Genomic DNA, 17549 nt, shown 5'->3' on the forward strand with positions numbered 1-17549 from the left:
TATTAAAGTAAAATTCTCTTCATGTAGAAACAGAGGACGTGATTGTCCCAAAGTGCCCGAGCGAATGCGTTAAGCCACATGTCTCCTGGTGCTCACAGTGCTGGGATGTTTCGGGGGCCTCGGAGTTCGGGACACCATTTAAAAATGGCATCCTGATCTCTCGCTACAATGGAGAGTCCCAGCGAGCAAAGCTCCCTACTGTACAAATCAGGTCTATTTGCGGCCTTGGCCGCATGTTCCCCGTTCAGGCCCCTTATTCACCGAGAGTCGCATTGAATAGCCATATGTTTTTCAGCACTGCGATTGCCAGGAAACACGCGGTTAAACATGCTCTCTTGGAGACTTTGTTCCCTTTGGGGATTTTGTTCCCTTTGGGAAGAATCGCGTCCTATGTATTACATTTGTCTTAATTGCAGTGGAGATATTCGAAGGAAAACAACATAGCTTTCCCTTTGTAATTTATAAAGCATCAACAAAACAGCGTTGGAGGAACTCGGAGTGGATGTACAAAATAACACACAATCCTATTGAATGGCAACACAAGATTGGGAGGGCATATAGGCTGTTGCTACTTCTAAATCTTACATTCGTATGAATGCTAGGGACAAACATTTCGCCTTCAGCCTTAGTCCGAAGTCAGCCTCTCTGATACTGAACCTGAAACCACCATATGAATGTAATTGCACAAGTTAAAATGAGAGGGAGGAACTACTGCTCATAGCTTGTGCAGAAGAATCATGATGCAGGACAGATTTTACTTCCGAAGCCCAGAACCCAGAAAATGGTGAACCTATTACCCATCTATGCCATTGACCTTGCCCACTGGATTTGGGTCAAAGTCAACGACCAGGCAGACAGGACAAATGAAGTCAGTAGAATTGCCAGGCCTATTTACATATAATCATTTGTTGCATTAAATTGCTCCCAAGTGATTCAATAATAGGTCAGAAAAGGTAACAGTTTGAAAAACCCTTTTTTCTGCTTAATTGGCAATTAATATTGTATTTTACAATCGCTACTATTGTCTAACCAATGAGTACTAATCTCTTGTAAGTTCTCGATGAAATTCAATGATGGCATAGGGGACTTAAACAAATGAGATCTTTTCAGTACCAATTTGTATTTCAGCCTGTCCTCTAATCCAGAATTGACACTGCTGCATAGCTAGAATTCTCTGGCCATTTGTTGCCGGTGGGATTCTCTGGTGCTGCCGGCAGTGCACCCCATCTGCAGTTTTCCTGGCAGCATGGAATGACTTCAATTGAAATCCCATCAGGGGTGGGAGCTGATGTTGCCAGAAAATGGCAGCCACCACCCGCCACTGGGAAATATGCAGCTGGGAGGCCGGAGAATCAAATGAAACTCAGTCTAAGGGCAGTTGGCTTGATCTTCAATAAAAACAATTCTACTTTGTTGTCTATGTTTTCCCTTTTCCTGTTGTGTCAGCAGCTGCCTACAAGAAACATTCTGTTGAAACAGGTTTGATCCTGGGAATCTGCGTTGGAATTCTGTCAGTGTTCATCCTTGGGGCCATCTTTGTGTTTTTCAAAAAAAGGTAAGAGAAGGCAGAAAATGTCAGTCTTTCAATTTTCTTATGGCAGGGTTGACCGTCCAGTATGTACTTTGTCTCGATCATAACACAAATTGACATGTTTTCATGTAATATTTTTGGTGTCAGTATTGTAAATATATCTATTGAATTTGGAGTGCAAACTCAACACTAAGCCCTATTGGCCAGTAGCAATCACGTAGAAGAAAAGCTTGCATTTATATAGTATCTTTCACAATCCTAGGATGTCCTAAAGTACTTCACAGCCAATTAAGTAATTTTGAAGTATATGCACTGGTACAATGTAAAAAGCCAATGGCTTTTCTGAGCATTTTGATTGGTCTGTGGGAACAAAATCATCTGTTATTGATCCATGTGAACAGCTCCTGATTGGTGTCCTGTAACTTAGACTTAGTCGCTTCCACTCCTAGGAACTGATGAGGCAGCCAAAACAGCCCATTCAATCCTTTCCACAGCCAACGTTCTTGCATCATTTTAGCATATGTCGACCAGTTGGAGATCAGTCTGGTGGCAGTTCATCTTGGGCCGCCCCCTTCTACGTCCAGGAAGAGCCTATTGCATGACCCAATGGGCAGGCCATGATGACAAAAGTTAGATGACATGGCCACATCCGTTGAGCCGTCTTTTGCAGATGATGGGTGAAATGGAATCAACCTGAACTAATTTCAAGAAAAATCCTTCAAAATATTTACCAAAATTATAGATAGGAGGGGAAGGTTTAACAAATATATCCCGTTATCAAGTTTATAGAGATGACCATGGGATAAGATATCAAACATCAAGAGTGGAATATATACGCATAAATATTATTTTAACATCTTTTGACTGCAGATGGTTAACAATTATACTTGCAGTCACATGTCCCATTATGAAAATGGAATAATTTAATCACAAGTTAATCTCTTTGATAATTATTAACTTGTTAATTTTATTCAAGATATTTTCCACTTCACAACACACACTGTCATGTGAGTACCTTTAAGAAATGGGTGTTTATCAAATAGCTGCAGTGATGTTAGTGTGTGGGTGGAGCCGAGCTGTGACTCTGATTTTAATTTTGCTTTGAGCAAAAAGCTGGTGTCTATCTGTTTGTTTTAGTTTCATTTTCAGAATGAAAAGCTGGAATGAAAGCAAGCAAATGTGTATGGATATCTCGACAAACTACAGAATGTTCATTTGGGTGATTTCAAACTAATACCCGTTTCTGTGGAGAATTTAAACCTGCTCTCTGTAAAAAGGGTCTGTTGACTTCTAGCTGTTGTTAAGAAAGTTATGAAGGGTTACTTGAGAGTATTGTACCTGTGGGGATTATTGGTGTTGATAGTCGTTATGATGTTTACAGTGTGTTTTTAAAGTGTTAACTAGATTCATAAATAAACATGGTTTTGTTTTAAAATCACTGTTAAATCACACCTGTAGAGTGGGCCATTGTGCTCCCCATAACCACTATCTATTAAAAGTGGTGGGTCAGGTGAACTCCATGATACACTTTGGGGTTCTCTAAACCCTGGCCATAACAAATTGGGGGCTCATCCAGGTTAAATGTCTAGCTATTGGATTGACTTAGTGAACTTAAAGACAGTGAGGGGTGAGCATATTGTGGTTGCTTTTCAGGTGCGTATTCTAGTTAAAGTAGGGAGTGTGTTGTAGACAATGGCTCTTTCAGAGCCTCTGAAGTTTTTGGGGTTGGAGACGGTCACATGCAGTACCGTACGAACAGAGACTAAAAACAGGCCTTTAGATTTGGCAAAAACATTGCTGTTAACATTACCTGACAGAATACAAAAAGTTAACATTACCTGACAGAATACGAAAAGAAGAGGTTCTTATGGTGCTAGCTTAGCATTTAAACGTTGTCTGAGATACAGTCTGACTCATTAGAACTGGCTAAAATTCAGTTACCCATTAAACAACTGGAACATAAGAATTAAAGCAACTTGAATATGCAACGAGGGACAAAGAAGGAAAGGGGAAAAAGAAAAAGAGAGAGAAAGGGAGCTACAGATCAGGGGAAAAGAAAAAGGAGAGAGAAGAAAAAACAAAGAAAGAGAAAGGCAGGAAAGGGAAAAAGAGAGAAAGAGTTATAACTTCAGAAAATGGCTATGAAACATGACATGACAGTCAGTTAAAGTTGGCAGATGTAAAGGGAAATGTACAGTTGGAGGATAGTGATGAGGATAAAGATAAAGAGCGTCATAGTCAAAGGCTTGGTGGGGATCTATTTAAATATGTCCAAGTATTGCCAAGGTTTGATGAGAAGGAGGTAGAAGTCTTTTTCATTTCTTTTGAGAAGGTGGCTAAACAAATGAAATGGTTACCGGACATGTGGGTATTGCTGATTCAAACAAAGCTGGTAGGTAGGGGTAGTGAAGTGTTTGCATCACTACCAGAGGAGGTATCTGGGAAATATGAGGAGGTGAAAAAATCCACCTTAGGTGCATATGAACTAGTGCCCGAAGCCGACAAATGTTTAGAAATTTAAGGAAAGTACCTGGCAAACATAAATGGAGTTTGATAGGATCAGAGTAATTTTGATAGGTGGATAAGGGCTTTGAAAATAGACCTAATATATGAAGCTCCAAGAGAAATAATAATATTGGAAGAGTTTAAAAATTCTATTACTGATGAAGTGAGAACTCATGTGGAAGAGCAGAGGCTTAAAACTGCGAGATTAGCACCAGAAATGGCAAATGATTATGAATTAGTTCATAAATCAAATTTTGGTTTCCGACATCAGATTCAGCCTGTAAGGGATAAAACTGGGGAAGAGAGAAATATTCAAGTGGGACAGGTAAAGGAGATCTGATGGGAGATAAGAAGGAGAGAGTACCTCAGATTAATAAAGAAATCCAGGAGTTGTGGCCATGTAAAGTCACAGGGCACGATTCTCCCAGACAGGGAGAAATCGTAAGGCTGGCGTCAAAACCGGGTGGGTTTGACGCCAGCCCCCCCTCCCCGACCGGGAACCGATTCTGGTCCCCGGACGGGGCTAGTATGTCGCGGCCGTAAACTCCGGCATCGCGGGCTTAACGAATTTCGTTAAGCCCGCTTACAGAGTTTGCGCCGGCTGACGCATCACATGACATCAGCCGCGCATGCGCGGATTGGAAGACTCTAACCCGCGCATGCGCGGGCCGGGATGCCCCTCAGCCACCCCGCGAAGTGATACAGCGGGGCGGCGGAAGGACAAAGAGTGCGCGGGTATCGGACCCGCTGCCCGCGATCGGTGGGCACCGATCGCGGGCCCATGGCACCCTTGGCACGGCCGTGATACTGCCGTGCCAATCGGTGCCATGGTTTTCAAAATCGGGACTTTACGGCCGTTTTTACGAACGGCCAGACCAGGTGTGTTTGCCGTTCGTAAAAACAGCCGTAAAAGGCTTGGACTTCGGCCCATCGGACAGCTGAGAATCGCTGCTGGCCGTAAAAAAATGGCGGCAGCGATTCGTGTCGGGAGTCGGGCGTGGGGGGGGGGGAGAATAGCGGGAGGGCATCAGACTAGCGTGGCCGTAAAATCTTACGAACCCCGCTATTCTCCGCACCATCGTGAGTGCGGAGAATTGCGCCCACAGTGTTGGTGGTTGAAGAAAAGCACTGAGAAGGCTGATGTACAACAGGACAAGACAGTGGGGTTTGTTAAAGTGGCAAAGGAAAGCCCAAGTGAAGCAAAGGAGGTGCAAAAGATTGTACCGCCTGATCAAAAGATGATTGATAATAAGGTGCCAGATCTCTTAAAAGAATTTACTTGTGTGGGTAAAGTTTCCTCATGTGTACCAGAAGGAGCAGGTAAAGCAGTCACAATTTGAGATACAGGAGCTAGTCAATCTTTAATGGTAAGAGATAAGGAGTTATGTAGTTTGGGAAGAATATTGCCAGAAAAGGTGGTAATATGTGAAATTCAGGGTAAGAGGAGTAGTGTTCCATCATATAAGGTAAGATTGGAAAGTCCAGTGAAGAGTTGTGAAGTGGTAGTAGGAGTAATAGAGAAACTATCTGGTCCAGGAGTACAATTTATCTTGGGTCATGATATAGCTGGATTGCAGGTGGGAGTCATGCCTACTGTGGTTGATAAACCAGTGGAAAATCAGACAACCGAAGCTTTGAAGGACAAATATCCTCTGGTGTTTCCCGATTATGTGGTAACAAGGTCGCAAAACCACAGGTTAAGACAAGAGGAGAAAACAGAGAGTGAAGGTAAAGTTGAAGTACCATTATAAGAACATAAGAACTAGGAGCAGGAGTAGGCTATCTGGCCCCTCGAGCCTGCTCCGCCATTCAATGAGATCATGGCTGATCTTTTCTGGACTGAGCTCCACTTTCCGGCCTGAACACCATAACCCTTAATCTTCAAAAAACTATCTATCTTTATCTTAAAAACATGTAATGAAGGAGCCTCAACTGCTTCGCTGGGCAAGGAATTCCATAGATTCACAACCCTTTGGGTGAAGAAGTTCCTCCTAAACTCAGTACGAAATCTACTTCCCCTTATTTTGAGGCTATGTTCCCTAGTTCTGCTTTCACCCGCCAGTGGAAACAACCTGCCCGCATCTATCCTATCTATTCCATTCGTAATTTTATATGTTTCTATAAGATCCCCTCTCATCCTTCTAAATTCCAACGAGTACAGTCCCAGTCTACTCAACCTCTCCTCGTAATCCAACCCCTTCAGCTCTGGGATTAACCTAGTGATTCTCCTCTGCACACCCTCCAGTGCCAGTTCATCCTTTCTCAGGTAAGGAGACCAAAACTGAACACAATACTCCAGGAGTAGCCTCACTAACACCTTATACAATTGCAGCATAACCTCCCGAGTCCTAAACTCCATCCCTCTAGCAATGAAGGACAAAATTCCATTCGCTGTCTTAATCAACTGTTGCACCTGTAAACCAACTCATGCACAAGCACACCCAGGTCTCCCTGCACAGCAGCATGTTTTAATATTTTATCATTTAAATAAGAGTCCCTTTTGCTGTTATTCCTACCAAAATGGATAACCTCACATTTGTCAACATTGTATTCCATGGGCCAGACCCTAGCCCATTCACTTAACCTATCCAAATCCCTCTGCAGACTTCCGGTATCCTCTGCACTTTTTGCTTTTCCACTCATCTTAGTGTCATCTGCAAACTTGGACACATTTCCCTTGGTCCCCAACTCCAAATCATCTATGTAAATTGTGAACAATTCTGGGCCCAAAACTGATTCCCGAGGGACACCACTAGCTACTGATTGCCAACCAGAGAAACACCCATTAATCCCCACTCTTTGCTTTCTATTAATTAACCAATCCACTATCCATGCTACTACTTTACCCTTAATGCCATGCATCTTTATCTTGTGCAGCAACTTTTGTGTGGCACCTTGTCAAAGGCTTTCTGGAAATCCAGATACCACATCCATTGGCTCCCCATTATCTACCGCTCTGGTAATGTCCTCAAAAAATTCCACTAAATTTGTCAGGCACGACCTGCCCTTTATGAACCCATCTCCTAATGGGACAATTTCCATCCAGATGCTTCGCTATTTCTTCTTAGATGATAGATTCCAGCATCTTCCCTACTACCGAAGTTAAGTTCACTGGCCTATAATTACCCGCTTTCTGCCTACCTCCTTTTTTAAATAGTGATGTCACGTTTGCTCATTTCCAATTCGCTGGGACCACCCCAGAGTCGAGTAAATTTTGGTAAATTCTCACTAGTGCATTTGCAATTTTTCCTAGCCATCTCTTTTAGCACTCTGGGATGCATTCCATCAGGGCAATTATCAGAAACAATTTTTGATCAGATGGTTGGAAAAGAACAGGTGGAGGATGAGGCGGATATTTTTAGTTCAGGAAAATGGGCAGAGTTACAACAGAAAGATGTAGAAATAAACCAGATGTATCAGAAGGCACTCACAGAAGAGGAATCAGAGTGGAGACCAGAGTGTTATTACCGTAAAAGTAATATCTTGATGAGAAAATGGAGACCTTTACATATACAGGCGGATGAAAAGTGGGCAGAAGTTCATCTTGTATAGAAAGGAGGTGTTGCGAATAACACATGAGGTTCCAGTGGGAGATCATTTGGGAGTAAGGAAAACAAGCTAAAATACAAAAACATTTTTTTGGCCTGAACTACATCCAGATGTAGTTAGATTTTGACGATCATGTCACAAATGTCAAGTGATAGGGAAACCTCAAGCAGTGATAAAACCAACTCCCGTAATACCCATTCCAGCATTTGACGAACCTTTTAAAAGGGTCCTAATTGATTGAATAGGACCTCTTCCTTGAACGAAAAGTGCGAATCAATATCTTTTGACTATAATGGATGTGTCTATTAGGTTTCCAGAGGCCATTCCAGTCCTCAATATTACAGCTGAAAAGATTGTGGTGAAGTTACTTAAATTCTTTACGAGATATGGACTACCCACAGAATACAATCGGATCAAGGGTCAAATTTTACCTCAAGGTTATTCGAAGAGACTATGGATAATTTAGGAATAAAACTATTTAAATCATCTGTGTACAATCCAGAATTGCAGGGAGTGTTAGAAAGGTGGCATCAGACATTAAAGACAATGTTGAGGGCTTATTGCCAAGATTATCCAGAGGATTGGGATAAAGGAATTCCATTTGTACTGTTTGCAATTTGGGATGTACCTAATGAGTCACCAAATTCAGTCCTTTGGAACTAATTTTTGGTCATGAGGTAAGAGGACCACTTAAATTGATTAAGGAAAAATTGGTGAGAGAGCAGTCTGAAATTAGATTGTGGGATTACGTGTCAAATTTTAGGGAATGATTAAATAGAGCAGGTGAATTGGCTGGACAGCATTTAAAAATTGCCCAACTTGTGATGAAACGGGTAGCGGACAAGAATTCAAAGTTTGTGGTTTTGCCAGTGGAGATAAAGTTTTAGTATCGTTGCCAGTGGAAGGTGAACCTTCAAAAGCAAGGTTTTGTGAACCGCATCAGATTGAAAGGAATTTAAGGGAGGTGAATTATGTGGTAAGAACACCGGATAGAAGGAAAGCTCACCGTGTGTGTCATGTGAATATGCTTAAAAGGTACTTTGAAAGGGAAGGAGAGCAAAAGGGGGAGCTTTTAATTATTCTAAGCAGTCATGAACCTCAAATTAAATGGTAAAACGAGACGAGGATGTTCTTAAAAATTGGGAGTGTTGAGTTATCTTTGAGAGGAAAAACAGACTGACCTGAAAGAATTACTGATATCACATGGGCAAGTTTGTGGAGATAAGTTGGGAAGCACTAAAATGGCTATACATGATGTAGATGTGGGAAATGCTGTTCCAATTAAACAACATCCATATAGACTTAACCCTTTAAAATTGTCACAGGTTAACAAAGAGATTGAAAGTATGCTTAAAAATGTCATAATTGAAGTGGGTTGCAGCCAATGGAGCTCACCCATAGTGATGGTACCAAAACCGGACGGTACCCAATGGATGTGTGTGGACTATAGAAAGGTTAATGCAGTTACAAGAACAGACTCTTATCCTTTCCCACGCTTGGAGGATTGCATTGCGAAAGTGGGACAATACACTTTTATTTCCAAACTGGATTTATTTATAGGTTACTGGCAGGTATCTTTATCCGTAAGGGCAATAGAGATTTCAGCTTTTATGACTCCAGATGGTATATACGAATTCAAAGTTATGGCATTTGGCAAGAAAAACGCCCTAGCCACATTTCAATGGGTAACTAACAAAATTGTTTCAGGATTACCCAATTGTGCTGTACACATGTATGATCTGGTCATTTTCATCCAAACATGGAAAGAACATTGAAAGCATCTGATGGAGATATTCGATTGACTTCAGGAGGCGGGTATGGCAGTAACCTTAGCCAAAAGTGAATTTGGAAAAGCCCAAGTCACTTTCCTGTGCCATACAATCAGACGGGGTCGAATGGTCCCACGGGATGTGAAAACAAATGTTATTGGGGAGCTTCCAATACCCTTGACACGAAGGGAAATAATGCGGTTTCTTGGCATGAGTGAATTCTACCAGAAATTTGTGCCAAATTTTAGCAGTGTGGTTGCTCCACTGACGGAATTGCTAAGGAAGTGCAGCAAATTTAAGTGGACAGTGGCGTGTCAACTGCCATTTGAAGGTCTAAATGCCGTGATAACCAATGCTCCAGTGTTGGAGAATTACAAGAGACTTTGTGATCGGATTGAATTAAAGTACCTGAGCTTAAAAGAGAAATGCCGAGGCATAGTGAAATGGATGGATCGTGCAGAGATCTCCTTGTCCAAAGAGACTGTCAATAGAGATGGATTCCAGTTGCAAGAAGAACTAAAATGGACTCTGTTATTGTACCTGTTTACGTGTTTTGTCTAGTTAAAAAAAATTATTCACTGTCAATATTTCTTAAAGGAAAATGAAAAGGTGAAAAATTAGACCATCTTGAAGTTGATGGTTTATTTGTTTTTCTTGGGGGAAGGTGTCATGTGAGAGTACGTTTAAGAAATTGATGTTTATCAAATAGCTGCAGTGTGTGGGTGGAGCTGAGCTGTGACTCTGCTTTTACTTTCGCTTTGAGCAAAAAGCTGGTGTGTGTCTGTGTTTCAGTTTCGTTTTCAGAGTGAAGAGCTGCAGTGAAAGCAAGCAGATGTGTATGGTTATATCTGCAAGCTAAAGAATGTTCATTTGGGTGATTTCATACTGATACCAGTTCCTGTAGAGAATTTAAACCTGCTCCCTTTCCATTAAAAAGGGTCTTTTGGACTTATGGATGTTGTTAAGAAAGTTATGAAGGGTTCCTTATAGAATATTGTATCTGTGGGGATTATTGGTGTTGATAAGATGTTTACGGTGTGTTTATAAAGTGTTAAGTAGATTCATAAATAAACATGGTTTAGTTTTAAAAGTACTTTAGATCTGTTACTTCACACCTGTCGAGTGGACCCTTGTGTTCCCATAACCGAAATTGCACGCACACACACACACACTTCGTTGAAGCTACTTGTGACAAGAAGCGATTATTATTATATACCCTCTTTTATGCAAACCTCCCCCCCCTCACAGTCTCCCCGCCCTCCCCCCACTGACAACTTCCAATTCTTAAAGGAGATAAACAGCCTTCATCTTGAATAGAGCCCCTTCATCTTGAATAGAGCCCCTCCATATTGAATAGAGCCCCTCCTGCAACCCCCTAATGGCTTACTTAATATTCTCCAGGTGCAAAAACGCAGTCGTCGCCCTAGGCAGCTCTAGCGCCCGCCATCCTCCCAGAATCCATCTCTGGGCTATCAGGGAGGCAAAGGCCAATGCATCAGCCTTTCTACTCCTGCAGTTCCGGCTCATCTTGAGACCCCAAAAAACACCACCACTAGCACAGTGTCACCATTATCCCCAGAAATCTCTAATATAATCTTGAAAATGGAAGCCCAGAACCTCCCAATTTAGGGGAGGACCAAATGATTTGCGAGTGGTTCCCCAGCCCCCTTGAACAAAGTTCACATCTATCCTCCACCCTGGAAATATCCGACTCATGTGTGTGCGCTCTGTGCACTACTTTAAACTGGATCAGGCTCCGTCTCGCACACAAGGAGGTAGAGTTTACCCTCTGTAGGCCATCACTCCATATTCCCCCTCAAATGCATAACCTAACTCTTCCTCCCTTTTTCTCTTTATCGCCTCCTGTGAAGATCTCTCTCTCTCTCTCTCTCCCCCCCCCCCCCCCCCCCACCCCCCCTAGCAACTGCCCATAATATCAGAGATCTTCCCTTCCCCTATCTCATCCAAAGACACTACCTTATCCATCAGAGAGGGGGTGCGGCAACCAAGGAAACGTAGACAGCTCCTTCTGAACAAAGTTCCTCACCTGTAGATATCTGAACCCATTCCCCCTTGGAAGCTGAAACTTTTCCACCAGTTCCTCCAGCACTGCAAACCTACCCTCATGAACAAATTCCTAAACCTCTCTACCCTCTCCCTTTTCAAAACTCTGTCTGATGAGTGCATTCCCACCGGGATAAATCTATAATTCCTACACATCAGAACCTTCAACAACATCCACTCCAGCTTAAAATGTTGCCTCAACTGGTTCTATATTCGTAAGGAAGGTATTACCACCAGGTTTGCAGAGTACCTGGCTGAAAAGAATGGAAGAGGAGCCATCACCAGTACTGTTAAACACAGCCCTATACAAGAAGCCTCCTCCATCCGCCCCAAACCGACCTTTCCTACATGACCCATCTCCGAACCTTCTCAATATTTGCCACCCAACAGTATCAATCAAATTAGGCAATGCCAACCCGCCTACCTCTGTAAAAATGCTCTCCGGACCCGAAGGGTCATGCCCACCCAAACAAAGGTTGAAACCACTTTGTTAATCCTCCCACAAAATGACTCAGGTAAAAAGATTGGAAGATTCTGAAATACAAATAAGAATTTTAGTAGTACTATCATTTGCAATGTCTGGACCTTTCCTGACAATGATAACAGGAGGGCATCCCACCTTTTCAAATCCCCCTTCACCACTTCTACCAGACTGACCAAATTTAGCTTAAGCAGCAAGGCCCACTCGTGAGCCACCTGTATTCCCAAATATCTAAAACTCGACTTGGCCAGCTGAAACTGCAATTTCTCCATGCCCCTCTCACACATTGTAGTTGGCCAATTGCTTTCCCCATCGAAACCAACTCAAACTCCATCTGGAGCTTCTTCCTCTCTGCCAACAAATCCTCCTTTGGGGTAACAGAGTATTGCCGATCCACCACCAGAATAGCCTCTACCAGTCTTTGCCACTCCACCCACCTCAGCTTGTTCCTGTGAGCTTGAATTGAGATCAGCTCCCCCCTAATCATCGCTTTTAGCGCCTCCCTGAACATGGAAGGTGAATCCTCCTCGTTCTTATTAAACTCCACGGATGTCTTGATAACAGAGGCTGTCCTTTCATGCCCCCTGATCCACTCGCAATGCCACATCCAATCTCCACCGGGGACACTGAGCGCAGCTCCACTCCAAACACAAATCCACAGTACATTGCTCAATATTCCGCCCCCATCATTCCAAGAAGCAGCGCTGTACTCATGACAAAAATGTCAATGCGGGAGTAGACCCTCGGGTATCTAAATCACCATGGGTCCACTCCCCCCATCTGCTTCATGAACCCTAGTAGCTTTTCGCCACCCCCGATGCCTTAAAAGGATTTGCGGCACAACCTGGCTGGTTCTGGATCATACACACAATTAAAGTATCCCTCCATGATCAACTGATGAGAGTTCAAATCCACCAACACCCTCTTGTCAAAATCTGTATCTTCCAAATTTGGTGCGTACACATTCACCAAGACCACAGGAGACCCCTCCAATGTTCCACTCACCATCACATATCTACCCCCAGATCCACTGCTATGTTACCACCGAGAAGGTCACCCTCTTATTGATAAGCACCGTGCTACCCCTAATCTTCACGTCGAAACTCAAATGGAACACCCACCCTTTCCTCCACCTAGTTTGATCCCGAACTCTTGGATGTGTCTTCTGTAAGAAAAACCACATCCGCCTTCAAGCACTTTAAATGAGCAAACACCAAGATCTTTCAACTGGCCCATTTAAGTCCCTTGTATTCTACGTGACCAGCCTGGTCAGGGGCCTCCAGGACTACCTCCCCCCCCACCCCCATCCCTGCCCCCTACCCCCATCCATCCACCCCGATCAGCCTCACCCTATCCGTAAGGATGTCCAACAGGGCCCCGCCTTGCCCAAATTCCAGGCCCACTCTAGATGGCCACCGCCACATCCCTCCACCCATTAGTTCAACAAAGATGCATTCAGCATCAGCAGCCCAGCTCTAACCCCACCCCGTCCCCCCCTTCCCAGCTCCACCCCCACAAACACCAAACTAACTGTCCATCCCTCTTCCACCAACTCTTCCCCCTCCTCTCCCCAACCACCCTCAGCTCGTTACCCCAACAAACAAACAAAACAATTCACCCGCCCAAATAACGAACCACGGCTTGCTCCCCCCATTAACTAGCATTTTTTGCTCGCAGAGTGATCCCCACCTGGGGAGAAACGCAAATTCTATTTTCAGAAATTCCATACATGGTCGCCTTACCCAAAACTAATCTTGTGCATCATACCAATCCATCCCCACCCCTTCTCCCCCCATTCCCAACATTGCTTTAAAACATCAATAAGTCCATACCCCAAAGGTAGAGTTACAGATATTAGAAACATGCAAAATACAATGGGAAAACAAATGCAAAACAAGAAAAACACAAATCCAAAACTTCAACATGCAAGTGAAACCACCCTATACATTCAAATGTCTCTCAGGCCATGCTCCTTAATAAAGTTGTTCGCCTCCTCAAGTGTGTAGAAATAATGGTGTTTGTCCCCAGATACGACCCACAGACAGGCTGGGTACACCACTTTGAATTTCACTTTGCTCTTATAAGAAGTCTTATTAAACCCTTTTTCGCCAGTTCCGCTCCCAAGTCTTATTCAATTCTAACAGTGTGGCCTTCCTATCTGGTTACCATTGACCAGAAACTGAACTGGTCCAGCCCTGTAAATACAGCAATTACAAGAGCAGGTCAGAGTCATGCAAACCTGTGAAGGGAAGCTCACCTCCGGACTCACCAAAGCCTACCCACTATCAGGGCACAAGTCAGGAGTGTGATGGAATACTCTCCACATGCCTGGATGAGTGCAGTCCCCGCAGAGATATAGATTTCAGAGTATAACCAACTATGCTCACAATCTATCTGGTTGTTGCGGACGCTCGGAGGCTAGGGCACCAGGGCCAGCTCAGGGAGGTCCCTACACATGAGCAGCGGCCAGCCAGTGAGGCTCAAGTGCAGGCTGTCCAACATGCCAAGGAGGAGGTGTGAAGGAGTCTCCGCATCAGGGCATGTGTATACCATTGGCTCCTGCCCACTGAGGAGCTGCCGGACCGCCTGTGCTGATGCCAATCTCAGCTCACCAGGGAGACCGTGTGCTGCCTGTGCCAGATGGTGGCACACGTGGCACCACAGGGATACCTGCTCCCAGTGGGTGTTCAGATGATGGTCACCCTGAACCTTTATGCCTCTGGCTCATTCCAGAGCTCGAGTGCAATCTTGCAAACATCGGCACAGGTGCATCCGTGCTGTTACAGATGCCCTGTGTGCCCAGGCATCGGACTATATCACTTCAATCTGGACCACGTCCAACCAGATTCCAGAGTAGCAGGATTTGCCACCATCATTGACATGCCCTAGATCCAGGGTGTGATCGACGACATGCATGTTGCCATCCGAGCGGGGTGGGGGGCCTTCATCAATAGTATGGACTTCCACTCCCTGAATGTGCAGTTCTTGTGCAACCACCACCTGCACCTCATGCACGTTTGCGCCTGATATCCAGGCAACATGCACAACGCTTACATTCTGATGCACTGATGTTTCCAGCACCTTCAGTGTACCCTCTTGGACTATGGTTTGATTATTGGGTGGCAAGTGTTACCCATTGAGGTCATGGCTAATGACCATAAGACATAGAAGCAGAATTAGGCCACTTGCCCATCGAGTCTGCTCCGCCTTTGAATCATGGCTGATATTTTTCTCATCCCCATTCTCCTGCCTTCTCCCCATAACCTCTGATTCCCTTATTAATCAAGAATCTATCCATCTCGGTCTTAAAGACACTCAGTGATTTGGCTTCCACAGCCTTCTTCGGCAAAGAGTTCCGCAGATTCACCACCCTATGGCTGAAGAAATTCCTCCTCATCTGTTTTAAAGGATCATCCCTTTAGTTGAGATCGTGTCCTCTGGATCAAGTTTTTCCGACAAGTGGAAACATTCTCTCCATGTCCACTCTATCCAGGCCTCGCAGCATCCTGTAACTTTTAATAAAATCCCCCCTCATCCTTCTAAACTCCAATGAGTACAGACCCAGAGTCCTCAACCGTTCCTTATCTGACAAGTTGTTCATTCCAGGGATCCTCTGGACCCTTTCCAATGCCAGCACATCTTTCCTTAGATAGGAAAGAGGCCCAAAACTGCTCACATTCTCCAAATGGGATATGACCAGAGCCTTATACAGCCTTCAGCCAAATATCAGCCATGATTCTGCTTCTATGTCTTATGGTCAGTAGCCATGACCTCAATGGGTAACACTTGCCACCCAATAATCAACCCATTGTCCAAGAGGGTACACTGAAGGTGCTGGAAACATCCGTGTATCAGAATGTAAGTGTTGTGCATGTTGCCTGGATATCAGCCTTCAGGTCTAGCCCTCTTGACATGAATGCTAACATTGCATTTGCCTTCCTTAGTAAGGGATGACATCGGTGCTATGGAGGATAAGGTTGAATCCATTTGGGTGGAAATCAGGAATAGTAAGGCGAAAAAGTCACTGATAGGAGTTGTCTATCGGCCACCAAATAGTAACGATATGGTGGGGCAGGCAATAAACAAAGAAATAACTGATGCATGTAGAAATGGTACAGCAGTTATCATGGGGGATTTTAATCTACATGTCGATTGGTTTAACCAGGTCGGTCAAGGCAACCTTGAGGAGGAGTTTATAGAATGTATCCGCGATAGTTTCCTAGAACAGTATGTAATGGAACCTACGAGGGAACAAGCGGTCCTAGATCTTGTCCTGTGTAATGAGACAGGATTGATTCATGATCTCACAGTTAGGGATCCTCTCGGAAGGAGCGATCACAATATGGTGGAATTTAAAATACAGATGGAGGGTGAGAAAGTAAAATCAAATACTAGTGTTTTGTGTTTAAACAAAGGAGATTACAAGGGGATGAGAGAAGAACTAGATAAGGTGGACTGGGAGCTAAGACTTTATGGTGGAACAGTTGAGGAACAGTGGAGAACCTTCCAAGCGATTTTTCACAGTGCTCAGCAAAGGTTTATACCAACAAAAAGGAAGGACGGAAGAAAGAGGGAAAATCGACCGTGGATATCTAAGGAAATAAGGGAGAGTATCAAATTGAAGGAAAAAGCATATAAAGTGGCAAAGATTGCTGGGAGATTAGAGGACTGGGAAATCTTTAGGGGGCAACAGAAAGCTACTAAAAAAGCTATAAAGAAGAGTAAGATAGAGTATGAGAGTAAACTTGCTCAGAATATAAAAACAGACAGTAAAAGTTTTTACAAATATATAAGACAAAAAAGAGTGGCTAAGGTAAATATTGGTCCTTTAGAGGATGAGAAGGGAGTTTTAATAATGGGAAATGAGGAAATGGCTGAGGAACTGAACAGGTTTTTTGGGCCGGTCTTCACAGTGGAAGACACAAATAACATGCCAGCGACTGATAGAAATGAGGCTATGACAGGTGAGGACCTTGAGAGGATTGTTATCACTAAGGAGGGAGTGATGGGCAAGCTAATGGGGCTAAAGGTAGACAAGTCTCCTGGCCCTGATGGAATGCATCCCAGAGTGCTAAAAGAGATGGCTAGGGAAATTGCAGATGCACTAGTGATAATTTACCAAAATTCACTAGACTCTGGGGTGGTCCCGGTGGATTGGAAATTAGCAAACGTGACGCCACTGTTTAAAAAAGGAGGTAGGCAGAAAGCAGGAAATTATAGGCCAGTGAGCTTAACTTCGGTAGTAGGGAAGATGCTGGAATTTATCATCAAGGAAGAAATTGCGAGGCATCTGGATAGAAATTGTCCCATTGGGCAGACGCAGCATGGGTTCGTAAAGGGCAGGTCATGCCTAACTAATTTAGTGGAATTTTTTGAGGACATTACCAGTGCAGTAGATAACGGGGAGCCGATGGATGTTGTATATCTGGATTTCCAGAAAGCCTTTGACAAGGTGCCACACAAAAGGTTGCTGCATAAGATAAAGATGCATGGCATTAAGGGTAAAGTAGTGGCATGGATAGAGGATTGGTTAATTAATAGAAAGCAAAGAGTTGGGATAAATGGGTGTTTCTCTGGTTGGCAATCAGTAGCTAGTGGTGTCCCTCAGGGATCCGTGTTGGGCCCACAATTGTTCACAATTTACATAGAT

General features: G+C 43.8%; 1 protein-coding gene across 1 annotated transcript in view; it reads left to right on the forward strand.

Annotated features, from left to right (window-relative positions):
* Positions 1-17549, forward strand: part of LOC119975033 (receptor-type tyrosine-protein phosphatase U-like) — a 1028343-nt gene that overhangs the window by 564743 nt on the left and 446051 nt on the right. Inside the window, exon 15 of the mRNA XM_038814894.1 lies at positions 1450-1555. Coding sequence (XP_038670822.1) covers positions 1450-1555 — 106 coding nt within the window. The remainder of the gene's footprint in view (positions 1-1449; positions 1556-17549) is intronic.

This window comes from Scyliorhinus canicula, chromosome 1 (genome assembly GCF_902713615.1).
Source record: "Scyliorhinus canicula chromosome 1, sScyCan1.1, whole genome shotgun sequence".
NCBI lineage: Eukaryota > Metazoa > Chordata > Chondrichthyes > Carcharhiniformes > Scyliorhinidae > Scyliorhinus > Scyliorhinus canicula.